The sequence below is a fragment of the Sceloporus undulatus genome, chromosome 2 (assembly GCF_019175285.1).
Source record: "Sceloporus undulatus isolate JIND9_A2432 ecotype Alabama chromosome 2, SceUnd_v1.1, whole genome shotgun sequence".
Lineage (NCBI taxonomy): Eukaryota > Metazoa > Chordata > Lepidosauria > Squamata > Phrynosomatidae > Sceloporus > Sceloporus undulatus.
In genome coordinates, this window is record NC_056523.1 from 290,924,584 (window position 1) to 290,949,517 (window position 24,934).

Below are 24,934 nucleotides of genomic sequence, written 5' to 3' on the forward strand. Positions count from 1 at the left end.
AAGAAGGAGGCTCCTCCCTCCCTAACTGTCATCGTTCGGCCTCTGAGGGGGAGAGAAGGCTGGCCCAGTTCCATCAGGGGCTAGCCTGAAGAAGGAGGCTCCTCCCTCCCTAACTGTCATCGTTCGGCCTCTGAGTGAGAGAGAAGGCTGGCCCAGTACCATCAGGGGCTGGCCTGAAGAAGGAGGCTCCTCCCTCCCTAACTGTCATCTTTCGGCCTCTGAGGGAGAGAGTAGGCTGGCCCAGTTCCATCAGGGGCTAGCCTGAAGAAGAAGAGCCCTCCCTCCAGTCCATCTGCCTTGGTCCAGGCCTCAGAGGGAGAGAAGAATGCTGGACCTGATTCCACCCCCCCCTCACCATTCCCTTCTCCTTTTGTGTCGTGTCTTTTAGATTGTAAGCCTGTGGGCAGGGAACTGTCTGTTATCCCCTCTATTGTAAACTGCTCGGATTCCCAGTGATTGGGCGGTATATAAATAAAACCTATTATTATTATTATTATTATTATTATTATTATTATTATTATTATTATTATAGTATTTATTCCACTTGATTTTTTTTAAATCAGAAGTACTGTAGTAGTATCACTCAGTTTAAGAGACATTTTTGTAATGCTTGTGCTTGGCACATGCATTTGTGATCATTTGATGACTTGAAAACTTGTTTTAGGTTCCTCCACTTGTATTTCATCATTTCCTGTGGCAAAGGAAGGGACACAGATCAAGTCCTCAACTATTCCCCTTGGCCTTTGTATTAGCCACAAAGAAGTGATGGTATATTTTTCACAACAATCATAGAAGTGTAGCAAACTGTTAGAGGAGGCATAGATTTCTCCATCTCTCCTCCTCAATCAGTTTAGAAAAATCTTCCTTCCTTCCTTCCTTCCTTCCTTCCTTCCTTCCTTCCTTCCTCATCCTGTATAGTATACTGACTGCTTCCCTATGCCTAGCATAGAAACATTATCCTCTTAGCAGTCTAGTCACTTTTCTGTACAGTACTTATTCACAAGGAAGACCTATTGTGTGAGAAAGTTTTTCCCTCCCTGAATATACTGTAAATGAACTTTAACCTAAGTTCTCTCTTTGTTGACAATGCAGAGATGCAGGGAGGAGGAAGAGGATTTTGTTGCTGTTTTTTTTAACTGGTTGCTTATCTTTCTCTATTGTTGTACTTCTTACATTGCTGAGAGATGGGCGAAAAGTTGACTTTAAAATGTGTTTTTGGATGAGTCACATTACCAATGAACATTTTGTTTTTCTAGGGCAGCTTGTAGAGCAAACTGAACTTTATCTTCAGTGTTGTGTTATGTCTTTGGATGTACAAATACTCCAAGGCTAGGGAGTTTGGGTTTGGGTTTGGTTTCTTGATAAATATCAGGAAGGAAGAGAAAGACCTTTAACCTCAAATTGACCCATATTAATGTTCCTTAGGATAAAGGTAGAATAAAGCTAAATTTCTTTAGGATAGCAAATGCAATTAAGATAGGAGGAGTAGCTCCACAGTGATCCCATTTCCTCCCATTGACTGATTCCAACTGATTTCCTGTGAAAAAAAGAATGGCAAAGCCTGTTGTGTCAATACTTTAAAGCAGGGGTGGGAATCATTTGGCATGTCAGAGGTGGTTGGTTTGCAAGGCCCAGAAGCCCTAGTCAGGACAGATAATTTGCTAGGAGTTGCAAGTCTTAGAGAGCCAAATAATTTCTACCCCTGGTTCAAATAGGGGTGCTTCATTGGGAGGTTCCTGCACTGGCCTTGGGTTAAATTAGATGGACCGGGGGGGGGGGGTCTCTTCCAATGCTATAATTCTTTCACAATACACTAGTAAATGAACAGTGGAGGCTAAGAGTTGCATTGGTAACTCTTTAACAGAGTGAGAAATTGTCAGGGATTGGGGAACTACATTGTCCCCCAGGAGAACTTGGAGGACTGCATCCTCCATCATCTCCCCCACAATATTTTCAAAACCATTTTGGGCCCTGTACGGGACATTCCATCACTTCCTTCCCTGGTTTGTTTTAGTTTGTGTTAGATCCAGGGAGAGAAGCCTTTTTCTTTTTTCCTTTTCTTTTTAATGACAGGAGGTGACTTAAAGTAACTTCTACTTTACTTCCTGATATATTTTTTTAAGCCTCTCCTAGGTTTGCCTTAGGGTCACCATAAATTGGAAATGACTTAAATGCAAACAACACAGGAGTGTTGTCATTCGTGGGGGAAATTGGGAAAAACTGCGAGTTTAAACAGTCATTTTCCCCAAGAATGTTGTGCAATCATGGTGAAGATTTTCACACACATTGCATTTACAGAGGACTTCTCCCAGGAATAACCAGGGAATAACCAGCAACAAGTCATTCATGGGATTTCCCCAGGAATGATTTGTTGCTGTTTATTCCTGGGATAAGTTGTCTTTAATTGTGACATCGTGTGAAAATCTTCACTGCGATTGCACCATTTTTCCAGGAAAATGGCTGTTTAAACTTCCCACATACTCAGACCTGTCCTAAAATGGCCCAGGAAGGGCAAACATGTGGCAAAATTTCTCAGGTGCCCAGGGGCCATGAAGGCTGTCGGCCCTTCTTATACACAGATTTTTTATACACGGATTTAAGCATACATGGTTTGAAAATGTTCCAAAAAAGTATAAATTTACTTTGATTTTCAATTTTTTATAAGGGACACCATTTTGCTATGTCATTGTATGTAATGGGACTTGAGCATACACGGATTTTCTTATACACGGGGGATCTTGGAACCAAACCCCAGCGTATAACAAGGGTCCGCTGTACTTTGCCCATCCATTTTAACAGAATGAAATTTTATTAGTTGTCTGTGGGAAGACAGCATTTAATCTTTAAAGACTGAGACAGTTCATGGCAATGTGATACCAGCAACAGAGAAAATCCTAGCATATTAGGTGTTAATACAGACCCCCTTCCCCATTTTATTATGAAATTGTATGAAGGGAAAGAACACACTTCATTGCCATAATTAAGATCAAAACAGTTGATGGATGGGAACTCCTAAACCGCACATACCTGTTCTTTTCCTATAATTTGGCAACACTAACTTAAGTATAGGGTGTCATTTAGTTATATGTGGTTTTTACTCTTATATCTCTTTCTATTCTGTAAGCCAGTCTCTTGGGAAGAAGGTGGAATATAAATTGATTGATTGATTGATAAGATAAATAAATCAGGAAGTCTGAACAGGTATTTTGTCTGTGTAAATTCCTTTTGTTTCTGTTTTAGAAACTGGGCGCACACCAAGAGTTTAAGAGATCAAGCTTTTTATATTGGTATACAGCATATTTAACATTCTTACACGAACTTTTATTTCCTCATTTTTCCCCTAACATTTCCCCATATTTTTATTAGTGCAATAGCTGATATTTAATTTACCGATACTATGTGGGTATTATAGAACAGTTTGAATCAGAAAACTTTCCACTGCCTTAAATGGAGAGGGATCTAATTTAGCATGTTTAATAAACAGAGGTTTTTTGAAAAACATCCCATATCTATAAATGGTGAACAACAGCAATTTATAAAGTTGGCTAAAGAAAACAAGTGGCTCCCAGGCCTTAACACTGTTCTTTTTCCAGGAGACCTTCAACTGAATACACTACCGCTATATAATTGCAGAACTTTGGAAGTTATTTTGAAAAGTAATTAGTTATCATTATAATTCCAGGTCCCCAATATGGTTATAGCTATGTGTTTTTAAATGTATGTCTTTATGTTCCCATTTCTTACTAGTAAATTAAAATGCAGTAGTTGTTTTGCATTACTAAAAAAAAAATGCTGATGCATGTAAATGCTACAAGCCACTGGCTCATGGTACAAAATACACTCTAGTCATTTCCACCCCTAAAAGGACCTCAGGCAAACAGTACGAGGCACAGCATGAACCAGCATTTGAAACATACGATATTCCTCCATTTTGATTTAGTAGGCTCCATGCAGTTATAAAAGTACAAAGGTTATGGTTATATCACAAAAGGAGTGAAGACATCCCTACTTAAATTAACATCATTCATATAATTGATTATACCTTCAATATTGGGAAATGAATTAATTGCAAGTAACTTGTTATTTGTAACTGCTACTTTGACTGTTTGAGAGTTAGAATACTTTCCTCAGTGTCTGAGAGTGCTGTTTCAAGCATGTCTACTCAGAAGTAAGTCACATTTAGTTCAGTAAGGGTATTCTCAGGTAAGTGTTGTAGGGTTGCATGTGAAAGTATTTTTCTTTCTGTTTTTTTAAATACAGCATTTGGAGTAATTTCATTATCACGAGTAATTAAAAGCAAGCACATTTTATATTACAGAGTCTGGTCAGAATAACGTGCTAAATTCTCATTGTCATTTCACTGTAGAAAAAACATGCTGTTATTATAAGCAAATGTTGTATGTTGAGCTCAAATAATTACATTATGGTTTCCTCTTCTGAGTCATCTAGTCTGTTCTAGGGATCATGTGTCCATCTGGGCATAAAATGGAATGGTGTGTCAACATAGTCTAGTTAACACAATGCTTTATTTGACACTCATTTGTCTGAGGGGATTATCAGTGCTTAGCTTTCAGTCCCACTAGTGACAAGTAATTATTTTTGAAGAATTCCGATAAATCAGGTCAGCATATCATGTTTTCTGAGTTTCACACAAAACTCGCACGTCGTATGTACCTAATTTCAATGTGTGTTAGAGCACTTGGCATAAAATCAGTTTTGTATTCTAGATTTAGGATATAAAGGCCTTAATCACTTTTATGAGATCATGTTTCTGCCTCACCTATTCTTTTTATGATCACTACTGAATTAGCGAAGTCCAGCCTGGATAACAGCTTTGTGGCTGCTGAGAAGTCATGTGATCTTTAATCTGTTCTTTTGTAATATAAATGCCATTCCTCTCAGAAGGTCTGAGTTTTGCTTTCATGGCTATTCAGTAGCTTGACTGGTATTGGCTTAGTCAACAAGCTGAGTTGCAAATTCCCTTAGGGGACATATTTTGCCATTAGTTATTTCTCATGTCCCATGCACAATTCTCGTTTTGTTTTGTTTTTTCACAATGAGAAAACGCAAGTCACACCTCCTAAAGAAGAGACTTCAGAGTTTATGAGACTGAGAAAAGAGGGATTATAGTGCCATGAATAAAAAGCGGTGCTATAATTCTTCTTTATTCACAAGATAATCAAGTGATATTTGCAATGTCATGGGACAGAGCATCCCGCTATGCTCCTGTTTTTTTTTCCCAGTGTGATAAACGCCTTCTTTTGTAAAGTCATATAGGCATCCTGATTTTTAACATTTCCATCATTTTTCTTCTGTCTCAAGTTATTGATCCTTCTTCTTTATTTATTTATTTATACCCCACTCTTCAGCCAAAAGGCTATCAGAGCATCTTACATTTTTTAAAATTAGACATTTCCCTGCCATCCTTACACAGTAGTAGCTATAACTAATAGTAAAAGACTATTAACAATAAAAAGAAAATGACTTTACACACTTCTCTTCACCATCTCTCTCCAAGTAGTCTGTTTACTATAAGACAGAAATGCAAAATGTTCCCCATAGGTATGCAAAGGGATCTTGTAGCACCTTTGGGACTAACTGAAAGAAAGAAGATGGTAGCATGAGTTTTCATACACTTGAGTCTACTTCTTCAGATGCATGGGGTGGAGTGGAGAGTCCAGGGACAGACCTATAGACACAGGCTGTGTGTGAGAATGTCAGTAGATTACAAAACTCTGTGTATATGGAGATGAGGTGACAAGTTCTGTTTTAATGATGGTCTAAGTCCTCCTTAACCTCTCAGTGGTTAAGACGCCAATTCTCACAATTGCAAGGTCAGAAGGTTGATAGTTTGAGGCCCAAGGGCTGCATGACAGAGTGAGCTCCCATCACTAGTCTCATCTTCTGCCAACTTAGCAATTCGAAAGTATGCTAATATAAGCAGATAAATAGGTAAAAGCGTTTGATGCAGTCATGCTGGCCACATGACTACCGAAGTTGTCTTTGGACAACACTGGCTTCCTCGGTTTGGCAACAGAGATGAGCACTGACCTCTACAGTCAGTTGCGAATAGACATTCATGTCAAGGGACTACCTTTACCTTTTAAGTCCTCCTGCCTTTGTCCTCCAACGACCATAGTTATAATTGAACTTGTCATCTCAATTGTTGTTGTTTTTTGCCTTCAAGTTGTTTCTCATTTATTGGGACCTGACTTATCATGGGGTTTTCTGTGGCTGAGAGGGAATGACCCACCAAAGTCACCCAGTGGGTTTCCATGGCTGAGCAGGGAATATAACCCCGATCTCCAGAGTCCTTGTCCTACACTCAAACCACTATATCACACTGGCTCGCCTCTCACAATGTTTTGCACTTCTATTGACATTCTCACACACAGCGTATATCGGTCTGTCCCTGGATTCTCCACTCCATAACATGCATCTGAGGAAGTATACTCAAGTCTATGAAACCTCATGCCACAAGCTTCTTTCTTTCAGTTAATCTCAAAGGTGCTATAAGATCTTTTTGCATACTGATTTCCTAGCTTAACACAGCTATGTCTTTGAATATGCCATATAAAATTGACTTGTAGTACCATCTCCAGCCTGGTGGAAATCCATGTCTTCCTGTGATAGGATCTACTATGATTTGGACTCAGCAGTCCCTAGCATCTCATTAGCCATCTTCTCCAGTTTCTGTAATGCTTTGGCTTTGGCTGTTGAGGCCTGTAGACCCACTTTCATTCAAACATCTAGGGAAGTGATATTTTGAGGAAGGCTATGAGAAGCAGGTACAAGTATAAATGAAAACCCAAAGTGATCTTGATAGGCTAGGTTCCTATACAACTCTTGATGCTTGAAGCCCCAGTGTCTGTTACTAAAGCTGTGGGAAAACTTTTTGGAAATTTGAATTCTTTCACTAAAATGGGTTGAAACATTCTGAAGAAGCATCTAATTAATGCTGAGAGAATAATAGGATCTGTGTCAATCATGCTTTTAGGATTTGAAACCTGATGAATGGGTATTCCTATTTTTATAACATCGTGGTATCTATCTAAGAGACCAAATAAGATGAAGAAGCATGTCTATTCCATGTAACAAAGTGTAAATTATCTAAAAGCTTCCATCACAAATGCAGAAGAAAATGAAAACAACTGTAGAAGAAAGTCACACAGTCAACATTTAAAAAATGTAAAAAACCAGAATGCTGTAATGTTAGCTGTAGATAAACAAATTTAAGTAACATACAAAGTTTTAGATGTATATTCTGGTTCATAAAAGTATCTTCTAATGTCTCTGTTGCCATGTTTAATAATCATAATCTTTATTTCTTAGGATCTTTTCCCAAGAATGATAGCTTGGCACCACCACGATCTTTCCCCATAGCCAGAAAAAGAGATTATGAACCAATTTCATGGGAAGACACTGACTCTGAAAATGACTTCGACCTTGGATCAGGTTCTGACAATCAAAGCAGAGCACAATTATATCATGTGTTTAAAGACACTGAACAGTACCTGACTGGTGGATGGCTGACCCTTTTTGTACCATCACTCTACACTTTAGTTGCCATAGTTAGCCTTCCTCTGAACATCACGACAATTCTTGTGTTCCTGACAAAAATGAAGATGAAAAAGCCAGCTGTAGTATATATGTTCAACCTGGCTTTTGCAGACGTACTCTTTGCAAGCATGCTTCCTTTTAAGATTGCCTACCATTTTTCTGGAAACAACTGGGTATTTGGTCCTGAAATGTGTCGATTTGTCACTGCCACATTTTATTGCAACATGTATTGTTCCATATTACTAGTGATGGTGATAAGCATCGACCGTTTTCTAGCAGTGGTGTATCCAATGGAATCTTTGTCATGGCGCACATTAAATCGGGCCTCTGTGGTGTGCATTGCCATCTGGCTTGTAGCCATTACTGGAGTGATACCTCTTGTTATCACTGAGCAAACCCAGAAAATACCTGACCTAAGCATTACAACTTGCTATGATGTGTTGGATAAAGGTAAACTTCAAGGATATTACTTTATATTTTTCACTGTTTTCTCTTCACTTTTTTTTTTTGTGCCATTAATTATTTGTTCTGCCTGCTACATTTCCATCATCTGGTGTCTGAGCTCATCAGATATTGCTGCAAAGCAGAGCAAGAAGACACGGGCTTTACTTTTGTCTGTAGCGGTTTTCTCCATTTTTGTATTGTGTTTTGGTCCAACAAATGTTCTCTTGTTAGTTCATTACATACATTTTTCTTACAAAAGCTATACGGGGAGTATCTATTTTGCTTACCTCCTCTGTGTCTGTATTAGCAGTGTAAGTTGCTGCATTGATCCTCTGATCTATTGTTATGCCTCTTCTGAATGCCAGCGACACCTCAGCAATATGTTGTGCTGCAAAAAGAACTCTGAACCCTGCAGTAGTAGCACCAGTGACCAGCTAATGATTAGGACCAGCCGAAGGGGAACTTGTACCAGCACACTTGGTCACAGTGTCTACAGGAAGTTGTTAACATAAGCCTTTATGGACAAATGCACATTTGATGCTCTTATGTTTTATGCAGCTCTGTTTTTTAAGATAATCTATGGAAGAGTATTGGCCTATATTCATTTTTCACGTGGTTAATATTTGAGCATAATGGCTACCATTATGAGAAATACGTTGTGTGGGAAAAGAGGACAAGAACAATCTGTGTACGTACACATAAATTGGTGGTCAGTGTCACTAGGATTGGCATCACCTGGTGCCATAACACATGATGTCACCCGCCATTGACCTCCTCCCATACCACACCGTACAGAATCCTCAATAATATTTTTTGTACTAATGTTATTCATAAATCGTAATTGCCATATGTTACTGAATGTAATGGCAATGGTTGTGACACAAAAAACCTGGTAAAATTAAAATTATACCTTTAAATTACAATACCATACACACACCCTAAATATATTCATGTGTACATCATTTTGTGTGGGAAAAGTGAAAATTTGGTAAGACTTGATTTTTTAAAAAAAAATTTAAAAGAATAAAAATTATTTTTAAAAACATTTTTTTAAAAATTAACATTTTAAAAAGAGATTATTTTTATTTATTTTGCCTCACTTACACAATCTCTTCAGTGTTTTTAAAGGGATGCAGGCAAACACCACAGCTCATTTCTGCCAAAATGCAGATGTTGGGGGAACAGTGGTGTCATCCCCTTTTAGAATAATAATAATAATAATAATAATAATAATAATAATAATAATATATTTATATTTCCCGTCTCGCCCTGCGGATCAAGGTGGGATTACAACTGATAAGATCAAACGATACAGTTACACAACCCATACTACATAAAATAATCAATTAAAACACGCCAAGATGTATGCCATCTAGTGCAGTCCATACCACCTGCACCCCTCTAGTGAGGCCCTTGAGTCAACCCATTTACAGTGGTACCCCGGGATACGAATTACCCAGCTTACGAATTTTTCGGGATACGAAAAAATCCCATAGGGATTTATTGTTTCGGCTTACGAAGGTTTTTTCGGGTTACGAAAAAACCTCGGCGCTATTTTCAATGGAGCCGCGGCAGAGCCGCGGCTTTTTTTCCATTAGCGCCTATGGCAATTCAGGTTACGAAGGTTTTTCGGGTTACGAAATTAGCCGCGGAACGAATTAATTTCGTAACCCGAGGTACCACTGTACGTTGAATGCAGAGACACCATGTAGGTAAATCAATGGCCCTACTCTAGTTGAGACTAACAATTACTGAGGACATTCGCTCTGAGTCTGCATTGCATCCTTGGAATGTCAGAGAGAACCGACAACTTAATGTTCAGTAAAGATCAAGTTTCACAGTTACTGTAACATCTTTAATTTTTTTAACACAACAAGAACATATTTAGACATAGAGACGACTGCAAAAGGGGAGATTTGGTGGTGCCATTGAACTGTGGGCTAAACCTACCTCTTGTGAATCCACTCATTTTGGATAAAACGGTGCCCCTGTTTATATAACCATGCCTCTTCACTGGCATTATACCATCCAGGCTTTCTGTTTTTAATCATGCTACAATGTGATGAATGCTGAGAGCTGGTTTTGATAAATCAGATTAAGTAAAATGGGCATAGAGTACAATACAATGCAAGCTATGCATTTGCTTATGTTTTGATTTTTGATTTATGCCCAGAGGAGAACAATAAAAATCATTCAGAAACTCAGCAGTTCTTTGCACAGAATTCAGTCACCCTTTAACCTTACATTTTTGAGCATTTTTTTATAGCAGTGAATTAAAATACGCTCCATTGAAACCCTCATTTCAAAATACAGGTCTGTAAAAGACTTGCCATCCCTTTGGAGGGGGTTGAACCTCAGCTTGTTCTATAGGACACCATTGGTAATGTTTTATTAGAACCACTAAAAATAGCAACACTTTTTTTCTTTCTTAGGTTCTTATAGTTAAACTATATAGACAGTTACATATCACAATAGCCAGAAAGTGGTTTCTGAATTCCAAAACATCTTTAGCGAAGATGTTCACTTTGGAGCAACAAGTTTTCCCTCTGAAATTCTCACAGACCCCTGTTCTTCCTTGCATTGTTCTCATTCTTTGATTATGAGAAAATGGGAGCCAACAATATATGTCATATGCCTTTAATAATTGACATGAAAGCACATTGCAGCATCAATTATTAGCCTACAAATATTTGTATTGCATTTAAATTGCCCTACAATGCTTATTATGTTACAGCAATTCTCTGAGCAGAGATTATTCGTATTTCCATTGGATAAAAGGGTCCTTGTGTGAGCACAACTCTATGTCATGGGCATTGGCTTCCCTTAGTGTATCAAAAATGTAGGCTCCAACTTTTAATTTTTGGTTAGTGTCAATATGTACTCTTTACTGTTACTGTGTACAAAAGGTCATTTGCCTTGAACGAACTAAAATAGCATGTACCTTAATGTGTCTTACTGTGTGTGAAATACTAATTAGATCACACTGTAGTTTGGATAGCCAAACCTTTGGAGAATCAAAGAAAAGGGTAAATATTATTTCTTAAATATGCAAAGGGATTTTGTTGCACATTTGAGACTAACTGAAACAAATGATTTTCCAGACTAGTGCAGCTATATCTTTGAATTATTCTTTAATGATATGCCAACATATGCTATACAGAAGACAGTGAGTTATACTAAGCAAGGTATTGATTTAAAACTGGTTCTGCTGTGTGTCTTGCTTTGATTTGGGTAGAGTTCTGCATGATCCCAAGCCTGCTCCTGTTTCTAAAATAAGTTAATATGTCTGAGCATACTCACTCAGTAAATATTTCATATAGGCATTTGCCCTTCACCCCTGTCATTCACTTTGACTTTTTAAAATCAATTTGTGTTATGGTTTGGCCATATGTGATTGAATAGGAGGGGGGGAAGGGATTCAATAGAATGAAACAGGACAAAGTGTGACAATAAAATGAAGCTATATTAAGTTCTAGAACATTAAGCTAAATTAAAAGTGATCTTCCCCAAGCTATATGATTTCTCTTTAAAAAATTATTTATAATTTACATCACACTGGTCCATGCAATTTTGCATGTTTCATGTAGAATTTCATGGGATTTCTAATGTTATAAAATGTAACATTGACATTGCAGATAAATATTTGCATTTAAACCCATTCCATAGTCATCTAAAAACCTAATCAATTTAGTTTACTTGGGATGAAGATCATACTATCTCTGAGTGCACAAGGCAACATGAAAGGAATAGGAGCCATATATATTTTAAGCTAACATAAAATGAATATTTTAAATACGTATGTATCTTCTGAATTAAAAATATTGAATTCTATATAAATTCTTGTTAATTTCTATTTACTTTCATAGTGGATAAACTCACATCAAAATGTATTTCACATATAGTTTAACTACATTAAATAAAATGTGTAAATATTCTGCATTTATATACATAATTCATATTTCTACATTAACCAAATAAAGTATTCTTACTGGTTTTGCTGTGTTAGTTATAATAGTCTCCTATTTTTGTAAACTGAAATAGCTAATAAATTTACAAACTGTCACTTGATTTGTTGTGAGTCTGTAATGCAAGTTTAGCATCTGAATATCAGTTCACTTTTTAAAATTAAAATCCCAGCTTTTGAAACTGTGTTAAGAGGGTTCAAACTTCAGTCTGCTTGCTTAAAACCCATCATCTCTTGCCTCTATGCTACATCAACGGAGAGAAAGATAACAGTTTATTGTATTTTGAATGGATGGTGTAGTAGTTTGCATGCTGGACTGTGACTCTGGAGAGTGAGTGGTAAAGTGATTTTTTTAAAATCCTACTCCAAGTAAACCCTGCAAATACCATTAATATAACAATAATTGGACACCACACACACACACACACAATAGATTGTGGCTGATATCCTACATTTTCAAGCATAGTAAAATACTGTGGGATGTTTTCTTGTACAGTAAAATGGAGAAAATACAGTAGAAACCAGAATTCATTATTTTTATTTTTAAGAGATTGCCCACACCATTTTAAACTCCCAGGGAAATTTAGAATAAATTGAACACATACACACACACAGAGGCCAGAATCCTATATCATCTTTTACTTGACAGAACTTTACATATACTTAGCCGAGGTGCTAGGAATCCTCTGTGAATTGAATTGAGAATTGTAAGAATGCATTTTGGGACAATGGCAAAACTGCTATTAGTGCCTGTTGTGCATCGCTCCCATTATGTAACAGTAACTATGCCAGCTCTGCCACATAGTAATATAGCAGCCCTCTACGGGGTATGAATATTATGAAACACTAATTCTAATTCCTACATACTTTAGTTTATTTATGAAAATGTAACTTCTGTACAGGTTTCTGACTATATATTGATGTTGTGTGACTTCAAGTTATTTCTGACTTACAGCAACCCTAAGGCGAACCTATCACAAGGTTTTCTTGACAATATTTTTTCAGAGGGGGTTTGTCTTTGCCTTCCTCAGAGCTAAGAGAGTGTGACTAACTTAAGGTTACTCAGTGGAGTTATATGGCTGAGCGGCCCACAAAGTCATAGTCCAGTGCTCAAACCACTGCACTACACTGACGGTACAGCAGCATTATACATCCTCAAATACCATTCTCAGCGCCCATTTATTGTATTAATAGATGAATATGAGAGCCAGCATGCTCTAGTGGTTTAAACTTTGGACTATGATTTTGGACACCAGAGTTTAAATCCCTGTTCAACCATGGAAGCCCACTGGGTGACCTGGGGCAAGTCACACTTGCAGCTTCAAGGGGAAGGTAAAGGCAAACCCCCTCTGAAGAGCAGGGGGATCAATGATTATATATCCACATGTTTTCTTTTTCCTGGATGTTGTGCAACAGGCAGACCTGCAGGAACCTTGGGATGTCCCTGAAGATGACCTCCTTCCATCATGTCCAGGTACAGGAAAATAGTTGTATGTATCACAATGGATCATTTTCTGATAACCTAAAAATAGACATGCTGGGTGGGGGAACTGTACTATTACAAAGTGGGTTGTGGGGGGGGGGGCTTTCAGTCATTGCCTGGTCAGAATGGATTTCCATTAGAACCACTGAAAAAGTGAATTGCAATGCCGTAAGTTGGACATGAACCACCATAAACTATAACAAGGTACAGCCATGCACACATTTTTAAACAGAAAAAACAAACATTTTTAAAATCTCTAAAAAAAAAAGGCGGGGGAACAAACATTGTCCTGACAAAATGTTTGCATATTGGCTTTTCTTTTATAGGCCCTCCAGGATGTAATGTATTGGGATAAAAATGCCCTATACCCATGCTATTTTTCTGTTGAAACATAATGGCTGGTGATAGTGCTGAGATGAGAAACAAGTCCCTCCCCTACTCAAGGGCAGGAGGATATCAAGTGCATATTGACTTGTTTCTGTCCAGATAAGGCCAAGTAATTATACTGATGTCAGGAGAGGCAGGGATACAAGGACCTGGTGCAAACAAAAACAGATAATTCAGATAGAAGCAGCCAGAGACATCATATGGAAGTGTCCTGGGCCAAAGAGGGATACATATAAATCATAGTAGAAACTTCCCCACAGAAAATACTCTTTGCCACACAATCTGTGAAACAAATAAGAAGGCACTGTCCATATTCAGGGCATGCAAGTAGAGAAACCCAACCAGCAAAAATTGTAGAGCCCCCTTTGCATCACTCAGTTGAAAGCAACATTAGTCTGCTTTTCCTTGCATGTATGTATCATGGATAACATGAGGAACTGTAGCATCTCAGGGTGCTGCCACTTGAAAGCAATGATGAACCTGAAGAGATTTGGTGAGCCCATAAGGTTCAAAAACAGAAGCAAGAATAATGCATACAGTCACTGACAAACTGGCTGCCTTTTAGGACATGTGGACCTTGTTGAAAAGATGGTTCAAACAAGTTATGTAACAAACAAACAGCTGGTTGGATCTAGAGTATATGTCAGATAAAGTCAGGAAAATGAGGCGTAAAAGTGTAGTGATGCTACAACATCTTATCCTCTGAGGGGACATTTGGCTGGGCAGGCAAGCTAGAACACAACAGGAAGTTCAGCTTGGCTACAGGTAAGGGACAATATTAGTTGAACCATATGGATAAAACATTGTAGGAAACCATTTTCCCCCATTATCTTAGACTGTCACCACATTGTAGTTTGATACCTGACTGAATCTGAGAAGCTGGTGGCCAAAGCAGGTCAGGGTTCTCTTCCGCCCAACAGTACTTAATGGATTCTGAAAAGATATCACCATCATTTAACGCCTGGCAATGTCATAGGAGTTGACATCTGTTAAACAGGAAAGCTGAGTAATCAAGACCTAGCATCAGGGGCATTACTAGGGGGTGCAGGAGGTGTGGACTGCAGTGAGTGATACCCCAGAAGAGGGGTGATACCCAGTCGGGCCTTCCTCCCCCTGTAGAGAAGGGCTGAGCTGTCCCCTCTTGCCTTCCCAGTGGCAGCACCAGACTCCTCATGAAGAGTCTGGCACTGGCACAAGAAAAGAGAGGGCCATGTACGTCCTTTTGGCTGACCCCCTCGGCAGCCCCCTCCGGCAGCTCTTCCCCCACACATACACACAGGGTGACACCAGGGGTGGGGACGCCACTGCCTAGCATCCATTTCAGAGTCAGCTACCTCCCAGCTGCTGAAAGCTTTCCTTGCTCACAACCATTCAATCTCCTCAACTGACTGCTCTCTGTGTTTGTGTATTTTGAGGGATTTTTGAGCTCTGGACTGACAATCTTTAACATCTTTTTGTCTTATTCTTTCAGCTGTGGTTCTGAACTGCTGACTTTGTGCACCAAATTCTAGACCAGCTGAGATCTTGCCCCTGCACCTCCCTTCATCTTCCATTAACTTCCTGGATTGCCCTTGAATGACCTGGACTGGTTTGATATAGCTGTGTCTGCATCCCCTAAAATAATCTTTCTCTCTGGGCACTTGCTCTTTATAGGCATAGGACAGCCTTTGCTTTTTACATCTATTTTCAGTGAGTAGCACTCCCTTGCAGCCAGATGTGCCAACAAAAATAACCTTGGGCACCTGAATGTATAAAGAGAGGTGCCCGTTTCCTTTCAAGAAGAATCTCCGCAAATCAAATGAAACAAGTGTGCATCCAACTGCTGATCAGAACATTGATGGATTTGTAAATCCTGCTTATTTTCTTCCAGCACTTCTATTTGGCTGTAGTCATGCTATTTGGCCACCAGAGGCTGCCACAGCTTCAGCAAATTGGTCAGCAAAATTGAGTTGAGGGTGTGCAAAAATGAAGCAGAAGAGGCAGCAATTAAAAAGCACAGGAGCTTTTAATCCCCAAATCTGCCCCAGTATGTTTTACCCTGTAAATATTCTTGCTCATGCACCCCCAATTCAGTCTCGCTTGAGTTCAGACAGATTCTCTGTCAGTATCTTGCTTGGCTCTTCAGCACTGCAGGCCACTCCACAATCCAGACAGCTACTCAACCATTAATGGTGTCCCCTGATTGGAGCCCCACTTTTGGAAATGGTGCAGTAACACCCTCTGCAATCCCTTCAGTTGCTATCTGCTACCACCTTTTATACCATTGGTTCTTGGATGGATGCATGAGTGAGTGTCTCTGTGTGAATAGTGATTACCCTTGATTAAAAATAAAATCTTATTTGGACTTTGCATTCTGGAGATCTGTTTCTTTAAACTAGTACACACTGGCTTGATTCCTGCTTTGAAATGCCCAAGCAACTGCACTCAAAAACATGCAAACTCTCTGGGGAACTGGCAGGAGATGGAGTGATCTTTTTTTGCCAGTCTCTGCCAGCTTTTTTTTTTAAAAAAAAAAATCCCTCTCATATCGTGTATGTGTGTGTGTGACAGGGAGGTGAGCTATGTACAGAAATCAGACAGGAACTGAGACTGTGCCAATGGAAACTGTGAAAAAGATATAGTGGGAAGAATTATTGATTGAAGATATTGATATATCAGTAAAACAACTGAATACAAAACCAGTACAAATACTGAACCTATGCATTAATGGATTACCTAGAGGGGGGTCATCATTATATGCTGGTTCTAGGACCCCCATGACTACCAAAATCTGGATGATCAGGTCTTAATATATACAATGTCGAAGTAAAATGATGTCTCTTATACACAATAGCCAAATCAAAGTTGGGGTGTTTTTTTTGGGGGGGGGGGGTTTCAAGCTATTGATGGCTGAATCCAAGGATATGCAGAGCCAAGTATATGAATTTTCTTTTTTTAAAAAAAAATCACCCCAAAGAGTCTTGTAGCAACCTAAGGTCTGATTTTGTTTGGCATTTGCTTTTGTAGACTGTAGCCCATGCATCTGATGAAGAAGGCAGGAGTTCATGAAAGCTTATGCCAAATAAAATGTGCATATCTTTTAAGGTGCCAAGACACTTTCTGTTGTTTTCCACACTATCTCACTTAGAAATTTTTACCAAATAAGGTTGCTGTGTTGTTGTTGGGGAAAGGTTACCAGATTATATCTTGTTTCAAAACCTCATCACAGTACAATATATTCCTGAGCCCAAAACATGTTGTCTCCCATAGAAGGTTGCTAGAAATACTCTCTGATTTCTTCATTAATGATCATTATCTATCTTGTAAAAGAATGTAAACAGGAGACAAGCACAAAATATTTTGTGGAAATTCAGGAAAGCGAGGAAGTTTAACAAATATCTGTTAGTTTTCTGCTATCACAAGAAGGAGGCCTCTCCCTGTGACGGAAGTGATTTGAAGCCTCCTGCAGTCCCTCCACTTTTTCCCAGAGAGCATAGAATTGCTCTCCTAAAAAATTCAAATATACCTACAGATGAAATTCTGCACTGGGAGATATATTATATGAGTAGTTTCCCAAGCCAGGGTGACCAGATGTCACAACTGTAAAGGAGAACAAGGCACTCAAAATATAGGGCATTCAAGAAAAATGTAGAACATAACAAAATAAAAGCTGAAAACACTAATATAAATAAATTTCATATGGTGTATTTACAGCTATATTAAAGGTAAACGTAAAGGGACTCCTTGACATGAATGTCTAGTTGTTACAACTGTAGGGGGCAGTGTTCATCTTCCGAGGCAAAAGGCCCAGAGTTGTCTGAGGACTGCTCTGGTGGTCATGTGGCCAGCATTTATTTATTTATTTATTTATTTATTAACAGCATGACCGCACTGAATGATGTTATCTTCCCACTCAGAAGTGGTACCTATTTATCTACTTGCATTTGCACGCTTTCAAACTGCTAGGTTGGTAGAAGCTGGGACCAATGACAGGAACTCACCCCATCATGCAGCACTCAGGCCTCAAACTGCCAACCTTCTGATCTTCCGATTGTCAGAATTGTCATCTTAACCTCTAAGCCACAGCATCCTTATATTACATATACTGTATATTACTATACAGTATATTACTATTTTACAGTATATAACTATATTGCATATAATGCATTTTATTATGTACTCAACCATATTTTTTCTGATGAACTTATCTTCATTAAAATGCTCTGTTGGCTTCCAATACACTTATAGAAGCAAGACAAATACTTATAATTGTAGTTTGTTAGCAACAAAATTATTTCTTTAAAATGTCCATGGTGCTGAAATTAAGTGGGGGGGCTCTTTAAATATTTGCATTTCACTCTCAAACAGCCCATTGCCTAATATGTTTGCTGCCTTTTTCTCCTTGGAGAAACTTTGTCTTGTCTGCTGTTCCTCCTAGGAAAAAAGAATTTTAGAAGGATCCATCCCAGCCTCTTATTTGTAGCAAGAACAGGTTGCTAAATAGACACATTCCTTGAAGAGGAACAGCAAACATGGTGCTACTCAATGGGCTTCTTAGTTATGCTCAAATTGGAGGGCAATCTGGAGAACATCCTCTGGGACAGAAGGTTGAAATGCAGGACATGTCCTGGTCATCTTATCCCAAACCCACTTTGTATGGCCAGCACAGACACCTGAACATCCAGGATCAGAACTGGACACTGAAGCTGCTGACCTGAGTCTTCAGGGTGAATCTAACACAGCCTGAATCCCTATTTCTTAATCTGCCTTTCAGCTGACCAGGAGCACCTCTGGACTGAGTTTAAACTTGTTCACCCCATCCAGTCCATCACTGCCAATAGGCAATGGTTTGGAACAGTGGCATCAGTGAGGTTGGTGTCACCTGGTGTCGGGGAGGGGGGAACCTCTCTCACTCCCCCCCCCCAGGTGACTGCTTGTCCAGACCACTGCTGCCAGGGGTGCAACCATGCTGGACCCTGAAAGCAGGCCCAGCAGCAGCCGCTACTGAAGGAGGCAATGCTGCAGCTTCCGGAGGGCCCATTTAGGGTCCAGTGCAGCTGCTGGATAAGCAAGAAAGTGCCCTTTCTTGCTTGCCCAATAGCCATGCCAATATCTCCAGATGTACTCTCTGGGGTGTCACACTCCCTGCACCTCCACAACCCCTGCACCTCCTGAATGAAGCCACTGGTTTAGAACAGAAACAGAAACAGTTCCCTTGGATTCAGGTGCAAAGGAGAGCTAGAACTGGATATCATCAGTATACTGGTGACACCTGACCCCAGAACTTTGGAAACATCTCCCAGTGCTTTCATACATATGTCAAATGGAGAGGAGGGCAAAGCAGAACCCTGTGGGACCCTACAGGCCAACATCGAAGAAATGAGCCCCTCAGCACCGCTTTCTGCTTTCATGCCTCCATGTTGCATCCCAGCAAGGCAGCCCAAAAGATAACATGGTCAGTGGTATTGAATGCCACTGAGAGGTCCAGCAGAACCAAAAGAGACATATTCCCCCTGTCTAGTTCCTAGCATAGTTGGATATTTAACACAATTGCATAGGACAGCATTGTGCTGAAGGCAGTAGGTTTCCACCACCATTATTGTCCTCAAGTATATCGTGGCTACCACCTGCACCATCTGCATCCTGAGATGGCTACCTCATTCTGCTTCATGTGGGACAGGCCCAGGAAATGAAATTAACAGTAAAACACACTGTGCATTAAGAAGGTCTGGGGACAATGAAAAACAATGCTTGGCTCATTAATGAGGCTTTTATGTTATCTTTTTAGATGGAAACGGATACTCTCAAAACCACAAGAAATGCATTTTTAGCCATTATCCCCACCCTAATGTGTTTTTCAGAAATATTTTGCTGTTAGAAAATGTCTTCAGAGGATAATGATCAAGAAAGAAGTTAAACCAAGTAGACATTTTCTCCTTATTAGTGAGTTGCTGTTCATTACCCTCATGAAATGTGTGGGTATGAGAGGGTGGAATTTGTCTCCATTTGGTACTTTAGGGAGCAACCAGATGGGAGACATGGAAAACATATTACTTCTTTTTCCTTTCTCCTGTTTTTGCGGGTTGAAATGGTTTGACAGAGTGATTAGCTCTGAGTCTCCTGAACCTTTAACCATTCAAGTCCAAATTGTATGGCGAGTGGAATAATCTCTTCTTCAGTTCAATAGAAAAAGTTTCTTCTGGGTGCTGCCACATGGAGAACTCCTCCTGGCAGTACTAAGCAAAAAGACATTGTATAGTTATTCTATCCTTTCCTTCTGAAAGGTATTTTCTGAGAATACTAAGAGATGGAAGAAACGTTTGGAAAACATAGGAGGGTTACAGAAGGAAGACAGTGATATATCTGCTCATCCCTTCCTCAGTCCAGTAGGAGTCTCTCTGTATTCATCTGGAAGATTCATCTGGAAGACCTCTTCATGCACAGGTGTTTGCACTCAGAGACCTGAAAACAGAGGTTGAGCTGACTTCTCTTTAGAGGCAAAATGGACCAGTCTCTGAAGACACTGCTGCCTCTGCTCAGTATATTTTGCACAGCAAGAGCAAACAGTAAGTATATGCCACCATCAATGGTACATCCATAATTCACCACAGATTTCTTTTACACAAAGCCCAAGGAAAATCATTGTGCTGCTTCTTTGTTACACTTTTTTCCTGCATAAAATCCCATCATGTCTTAAGTAATGTGTTTATTTTTATATTCCTCCATTCCTTCAAGATAGCATCCTTCTCTTCATTTTTATCTTCACAACAACCCAGGGAAGTAAGTTGGATTGAAAGATTGTTGCTGGCCCAAAATCATACCCTGAGCTTCATGGCTGGGGTGGGGATTTCAACCCCCCATTTCTCCTCTTCTTTAACCACTACACCAGTTGGCTCTTCTTTAAACAGTATAAGTTGACTCTTACTGAAGCAACTGATTGGTCCGGCTTCCCAGGTATTGGATTATAAAATAATATTATCTTAATCAAATAAGATAATCCTTATATTAGAAGGTGTTGGGGGATACTTTCCGATATATGCATATTTTATAGTTGAGTTCTGATCTGAAAAGACCCTAAATAATTTTATGCAACTGTGAATTAATGGTTTTAAGACACTCTTAGAATGTGTTAAAGGTATAGGTAAAACCTTACAGTAAATCAGTATTTTTTGAAACTCAATTTCATAAACATTTTTCCTTAAACAAATAAAATATTTGTATCTTGTTAAAGTACAGCTGCATTTAAGACAAAAAGCCTTTAGGCTATTTCTGTATGAAAAGAATGGAAGAGCCTATGGCACTATTAATATATAATATATTTTAGCATAAGCTTTTTTGACTCCAATCCACTTTTTCAGATGAGTCCACAAAAGCTTATGCTGAAATAAATTGATTAGCCTTAAAAGTGACGCAGTACTCTTTCTTTTTATCAGTTATTTTTGTAGTGATTCCTGACCAGCTCTTAATGTAATGCTCAAGTCTATATCCTTTCCAACTGGGTCTCAGAAACTTCCCCTTTCTCCTCCTCAGCAGGAGCTTTTTAAAAACACTTGTAGCTACGCAACTCTCAAGGGCGACGACTACAACTCAACAGTTGGAAAGGATAAATAAATCCTTCTGTTTCAAAAAGAGGAAACACCATATGTATATGCAGCATAGAAACAACATTTTATTCTTATATAAAAGGAAGAGAAATGTGGTAGCAGTAATATTATGGATATACAGTATGGTCATAAACACTAACCACCAAATCAATAAACCAAGCCTTAGGAGTGTTTTCAAGAGTACCTGCAGCATTGAATTGCAACCTGATTGGTGAATGTGGGTTGCATGCCAAGCATGGTACACCTGAGATCTTCCCTTGCATAGGTATCCTCTACAGGAAGTGGAGAAAAGGGAAACCCACTTTCTCAAGGCAGGGGGTCTACAGGGTCTACAGGGGGCAACGGCACAAGAAGGGAAGGTTGTCTGGTGTTGTCCCTCTGTATATTGTTTGCTCTCTTGCTTCCTTGCCTGTCGGCTAATGCTCTCAGGCTTGACTTCACTTCTTCCCACCTCTTCATTTCGCTTCTCTTACTCTAACCAGTGGTAGCTGACACCATCTTGTTCTCTCTCCTCAATTTGTAGTTTCATAGCAAACGCCATTTTCTTCAACAAATTCTTCCCTGACTTCCACACTTCTGGCTTGGGCTCAGCTGTACTTTGATCTAGTAGGTTGCTCACGTGGTGATCTCCCCAACATATTTATGAATGACCTTGGATGAATCATGCTATCTTTTTGCACACCCTACTGTGGGGGATTGGCAGGGGCATAAAATGGGAATGAAAAAGCACCCCCTGGAGGAAGGATCTGTATGTGTATGTCAGTGGCATTACTAGGGGCTGTAGGAGGTTCAGACTGTACCAAGTGACACCCTAATGTGGGGGGGTGACACCACTGCTCCTCAAACATCTGTATTGGCAAAAACAGGCAGTGGTATTCACTTGTTTCCATTTAAAATGCTGTAAGAGATTGTGTGAGTGGGGTGAGGCTTAGTGGGAGGAGAAAGGAGAGGTTCCAGACGTTAAATTTTAATTTAAAAAAATCTTTTAAAACATCACCTTTCTACCAAATTTTCACTTCAAACACATTAAACTATGTATATGTAAATGCAATCTGTGCATATGATATTGTGATTTAAAGGTATAATTTCAATTTTGCTAGTTATGTCACAACTATTACCATTCAGTAGCATGCAGGAATTATGATTAATGAGTAATATTTGTATAAAAAACTTAACTAAAGAGTCTGTATTGTGGTTTATGGTAAGAGGTCAATGGGGGGGGAGCACCATGAAGTACCACAATGGGTGATGCCAACCCTAGTGATGCCACTGGTGAATATGTCAATGTATATGCATGAAATGAAATGAAATAATATTATTTACTCATTACTAAATGAGAGTCAACATGGTGTAAAAGTTTGAGCTTTGACTGGTGGAAGTGAGCTACATGGTAAGCACAAATCCTGTACACCTTAGCCCCAAGGTCTTGCCTTGCACGGGTATCTCCTGCTGGAAGTGGGGAAAGGGACAACATGCACAAGGGAGACAATGTTTCAAAACGGGTAAATGTTAAAACCCAGATCAATATCTGAAAACCTAATGTACATCCACATCGCACAGTTATAGCATTTTGATACCATTAACTGTCATGCTACCATTCTATGAAAATTTGGCAATTTTGAGATACTTTGATTCCCCTGAACTACAGCAATAAAGCATTCTGTCAAAGAGTTCTAAGACCCTCAGAAAACTGCAAATTCCAGGATTACATAGGATGACACTGTGGCAATTAAAGTGGTATCATACTGTGTGATTGTATAGTATGCAGCTGGTCCTAGTTTACATTAAGATGCAAAGAGTTATCTTGAATGCTGTAAGATAATTTATACCACTGGTGCTTTATTTTATTTGTATTTTACTTCTTCTTCCAGATTCATCAGATCAACTTATTAATGCTAGTATTCGTGTGGGCCTTTTGCCCATTTTAGTTGACCCCTCAGATGGACCGGAGGTGAAGATCTACACTCAGAAAGGATTGCTCTTTTTAAACACCAAAGAAATTGAAATCTACTTGACTGGCCCATGGCTGACTCGTTTTGTTCCTTCAGTCCACATTGTTGTGTTTATATTGGGTTTTCCATTAAACATTATGGCCATTTTAATGTTTCTATTCAAAACAAAACTGAAGAAGCCAGCTTTCATATTCATGTTCAACCTTGCTTCTGCAGATTTACTTCTTGTGACAGTGCTGCCTCTTAAAATTTCCTATCATTTGTTGGGACACAACTGGGCATTTGGGCCTGACATGTGTTCTTTCGCCACTTCCACCTTCTTCTGCAACATCTTCTGCTCTGTATTGCTAATGACAGCAATAAGCATTGACCGTTTCTTGGCAGTGCTGTACCCGATGTGGTCTCTGTCATGGCGAACACCAAAGCGAGCCTCTTTGACATGTGGTGCAATCTGGGTTGTAGCTATCTCTGGGGTGATACCTCTCCTTATGATCCCTCAAACACAGAAAATAGCCCCATTAAACATAACAACCTGTCTTGATGTGCTAGATGTTTCTGTGGTTACACAGTTTCGTTTTTATGCTTTTTCATTATCTGTCTTGTTCTTTTTTATACCATTGTTCATATCTACTGCCTGCTATGTGTGTATTATAAGAAAACTGTGTTCTCCAGACATTTCCACAAGACCAAGTAAGAAGAGACGCACTGTCCTCTTGTGTGCAGCTGTTTTGTGTTCTTTTCTTCTTTGTTTTGGTCCAATGAATATTCTGTTGTTGATCTCAGCCATTTTTCCATATTCAAATAATGGGAGGATCTTTTTGGCTTACATGCTATCTCTCTGTATTGGTAACATAAACTGTTGCATTGACCCTTTGATCTATTATTATGCTTCCTCAGAATGTCAAAAACAAGTCTGGAGGTTCCTGCGTCTTAGGAAGCATTCCAGTTCTGAAAAAGACATTCAGAGAACAAGCAGTAATATGACCACATCTTCCAGTGGTTTGAATCACTTGTCTCAAACATAGTATGTCTAAACCTGTATGTTCCTTCATGAACATGAGCTTTGCGTGTGGTGGATGTCAACAGTCTCCTTTTATGTTCATATCTTTCCAACTATAGTCTTATCAAAGACAGGCAGTTTATGGCCTTTTAGATGTTACAGAACTGCAGCTCTCAGCAGTCCCTACCAGCACAATCAATGGTGAGGAATGCTGTCTAAGAACATGTGGAGGGCTATACTTTCCCTCTCTCTCCCTGACCTAGAGTGTTAAAACATTGCATGCTTATTTAAAGTTCAATGGCTTCAAATAATGACTCCTTTGAAATGGGAAAGTTACACCAATCTTTTCTGATAAGGATGTATAGATGTGTAGACACAGACAAAGATGCTGTGAATTATGTGCCTTATTTGGAAAAGAACACAAAGTGGCACATTTTCCAAATGTGCCAGAACAACCTTGTATTATGTTCCATATTCTGAGTCTTAAGAGTTGCATGAGCATTTTTATTCTATGAAATTCTACAGTTACATTATCTGATGTGAATGTGTTTCTGTTCACAT

At 39.2% G+C, this 24,934-nt stretch overlaps 2 protein-coding genes across 3 annotated transcripts in view; both read left to right on the forward strand.

The window, feature by feature from the left end:
• The window catches only part of F2R (coagulation factor II thrombin receptor), a 20,739-nt gene extending 4,557 nt beyond the window's left edge, over positions 1–16,182 (forward strand). Inside the window, exons 2-4 of one of the 2 annotated variants that reach the window (XM_042453237.1) lie at positions 7,333–8,010; positions 13,385–13,442; positions 15,310–16,182. In XM_042453237.1, the coding sequence (XP_042309171.1) occupies positions 7,333–8,010; positions 13,385–13,416 (710 nt within the window). In that variant the 3' untranslated portion in view covers positions 13,417–13,442; positions 15,310–16,182. Of the gene's footprint in view, positions 1–7,332; positions 9,097–13,384; positions 13,443–15,309 lie in introns of those variants that run through there. The other variant, XM_042453236.1, reaches the window with a different exon arrangement.
• A 7,181-nt stretch (positions 16,183–23,363) lies between these two features.
• LOC121920667 (proteinase-activated receptor 1-like) lies at positions 23,364–24,398 on the forward strand. Its single transcript, XM_042447817.1, has one exon. The coding sequence runs from the start codon at positions 23,511–23,513 to the stop codon at positions 24,396–24,398; it is 888 nt and encodes a 295-aa protein (XP_042303751.1). The 5' UTR covers positions 23,364–23,510.
• The last annotated feature ends 536 nt before the right edge of the window (positions 24,399–24,934 follow it).